The sequence below is a fragment of the Arachis duranensis genome, chromosome 3 (genome assembly GCF_000817695.3).
Source record: "Arachis duranensis cultivar V14167 chromosome 3, aradu.V14167.gnm2.J7QH, whole genome shotgun sequence".
Taxonomy (NCBI): Eukaryota; Viridiplantae; Streptophyta; class Magnoliopsida; order Fabales; family Fabaceae; genus Arachis; species Arachis duranensis.
Genome location: NC_029774.3, coordinates 131937264 through 131940176, shown reverse-complemented (window position 1 = coordinate 131940176; position 2913 = coordinate 131937264). Strand labels below are relative to the sequence as shown.

Sequence of the window (2913 nt, the reverse complement as noted above, 5' to 3'; positions counted from 1 at the left end):
GCTGTACTAATAATAAGAGCCAGCAAAACATATGGAGTCGTTACATTGCATTGACAGCTAAAAATCACTGGGATTGAATCATGTCTACCTTGTACTGATTTTTTCATCTCATTCTGCTACAACACAGAGGCATGGAATATTTGGCGGATTATACACTCACTAAAGATTAAACTTTCACTTGAGATTATACATCATAGATGTAAGATCTGAAGATCCGAAAAAGGAAAAGCATGTTGTGCTAGAACTCTAACCGAGATAAAAGAAGTCTAAATGGGGTACACGTCTCAAGCAGTTAAGTGAAAGTATTGCTATCAAGATCCTATGCAACTACAAAACTGATTGGTTAAATAAAAAAAGCACAATCAGCATATGATTAATGAACCTTTAGGACAAACTAAATATGAAACTATAATTCATTGTTAATAGTAACAAATCTAAAACAAAGATCATAACATTAGTCAACAACTTGAGCAAATACAATTAAAATGTGAATGAGTATTACCCAAAAATAGTCGATCTAGTAAAAGATCATCTACATAAATGTTAATGCCATACCAACATAGCCATCCCTTGTCACATAAGAAGAAGATGGTAAAAGAACAAAAGAAATGGAATGTTCAAATTTCAGGTAGAAGTACCATACCAAGACATTCTTAGATAACTGAGAACAAATAACTCAACATCTGTGTGAAATAACTCAACACAGGTGTTATATACAAGTTAAACAGACCAGAGGTCATGGGTCTCAGAAGCACCTAACTACCTGATAGTGACAAATTTGTTGGTGCCATGTCTAGCCCAGTGATTCCTCAGGTCAATTGGGTTACCAAAATTATAGCCTTCGGCTGCTAGTTTCTCTAATACCTTCTTAAAAGCACCCTGGCTCATTTTCCGTCCAGCTATCCTTGCCCCACGTCGTTTCATGCTCATTGGCAATGGATATGTCGACACATTTGTAGTACAACAAGCAGACTGCCATCCTCCACATCCCCAGCGATAACACTGCTGCGGAGTCCCGGTACATGAACAAACTGGAATGGGTAAACTGGAAATATCCATATCAATTCCATTTATTACAAACTCAATTGTCTTCATGGGCTTCGATCTTTGGACAGGAGCATTGCTGTTATCCTTCGGCTTCCTTGGTTTCTTCGCTTTTGGAGTTGTTGAGGCAACCCTACCCTGCCGTTTCCTTGGTTGGACTCCTTCCTTTTGCACTGTTTCTTCAACTATATCAGCCTTCTCATCTCTTGATGTATCAGGTGGCTGTGTAATTTGTGTTGGGGCGGCTGAAGTTTCCGGAAGAACAGGATAATTGGGATTGGTAGGCTGCATATTGAAAAACCTATCTCGCTGGCTTATCCAACTATCCCTCACATAGTTGATTGGCATTTGTGCTTCGGAAACTACACAGTCTCGAGGGTGAAAGGTTCCATTTGTATTAACTAACATAGTTGGATCACGACCAGGCATAAATGGTTTTGTGTCACGATCTGTCATACCAGGCATGAGCTGCAGGCCAAGATGCCCTCCTTTGAAGGGTTCATAGTATCCCCAATTGGTCATGTTCAACATATCATCATCCATGACAACTACACAAAGAGGAAAGAAACAAAAAGATCATGAAGTTTCAAAACTGTCTTTTGCTTCTTTTTTCAGTGTACATCATTAAAGCCTTAGCATACCACCATTACACGGAAACATAAACTGGAAGCACTTTTCAAAGTCCATGAGCTGAACCTCAGAAAATAAATCGACACCAACAAGCACAGAGAGGGGGAAAAACAAAAGCAATGGACCCAAATAGATCTTGCCTTCTAAGTGGAACACCCACACAATTTGGTTCGACAAAATATTGAAACTCTCCGACATTATCAAAGCTAAATTACCAAATCACGCTCAGACAAATCTAGATTTAGCATTTCCGAGTGAAGAACTCGGGAACTTGCTCGATTTTGAATCACCACAAAGATGAAAACTCACGATCTGAAGGTCCCTGTGGTCCCTACATTTTCCCGAGAACAAAACAGAACACACACAAAAGCATAGCATCTGGCGCAGATCCCCAATTCCCATTTGAGCTAACCAACAATCAGAACTAGGGTTCCAAAATTGTGAGAACTTGAATAGGAGATCTAGCTTATAACGGCAAAGAAAATCCAAAATACTAAAAAGGAAAATTCATATAACAGAATATTTATAAGGATGCAAAAAGGAATGAGAGGGTTCGACGGTTGATGAAGGACCCCATCTATCTATTCAAATTTTAAAGGAGAGAGAGAGAGAGAGAGAGAGAAGAGAGAAGAGAGAGGAGAGAGAAAACTTACTTGGTGGGTGCAAACGGCTCTTTAGGGTTTGGCCCTTGCTGGAGAGAGAAAGATGAGAGAGACAGAAATCTGAAAGAGAGAGAAAGAGAAAGAGAAGAAAGAGAAAGAGAAAGAGAGAGGAGAGAGAGAGAGTGCGAAGAGAGGAAAGAGAATCACCAAACTAAAACAATCTGAACGTGAACGAGAAAGAGAGAGAGAGAAATCGGATCTAAAAAATAGGGTTCCCGATGGCCACTATATTATGTTAAATTTAATTTATAATAAATATAAATATAGAATAATATTATATGTAAGGTGAACAGGTAAAGTCGACTTCCGTAAAGTTGATAGAGCTGTTAGATTAAAACTAATCAATTAAATTATTTAACGGCTCTCAAATATCAACTTCACATAAAGTTAACCACATCCATTTATATGTAATTTTTTTATACAATTTTTTATTTATTTTTTATTTTTAGTATTAAAAATAAGTAATAAATTTTTCATATCATTAAAAATATGTACAAAACTAGTGTTCACAAAAATAATATAAATATTATTTTCTTAATTTTTATACACATAAAAAGTTTAAATAAAACTTTGTTAT

At 36.9% G+C, this 2913-nt stretch overlaps 1 protein-coding gene across 1 annotated transcript; it reads right to left on the bottom strand.

The window, feature by feature from the left end:
* Positions 1-399: 399 nt before the first annotated feature.
* LOC107482058 (protein BASIC PENTACYSTEINE2) lies at positions 400-2522 on the bottom strand. Its single transcript, XM_016102438.3, has 2 exons — positions 2328-2522; positions 400-1592 (listed from the first exon to the last, which is right to left on the bottom strand). The coding sequence occupies exon 2, from the start codon at positions 1585-1587 to the stop codon at positions 760-762; it is 828 nt and encodes a 275-aa protein (XP_015957924.1). The 5' UTR covers positions 1588-1592; positions 2328-2522; the 3' UTR covers positions 400-759.
* Between the last annotated feature and the right edge of the window lie 391 nt (positions 2523-2913).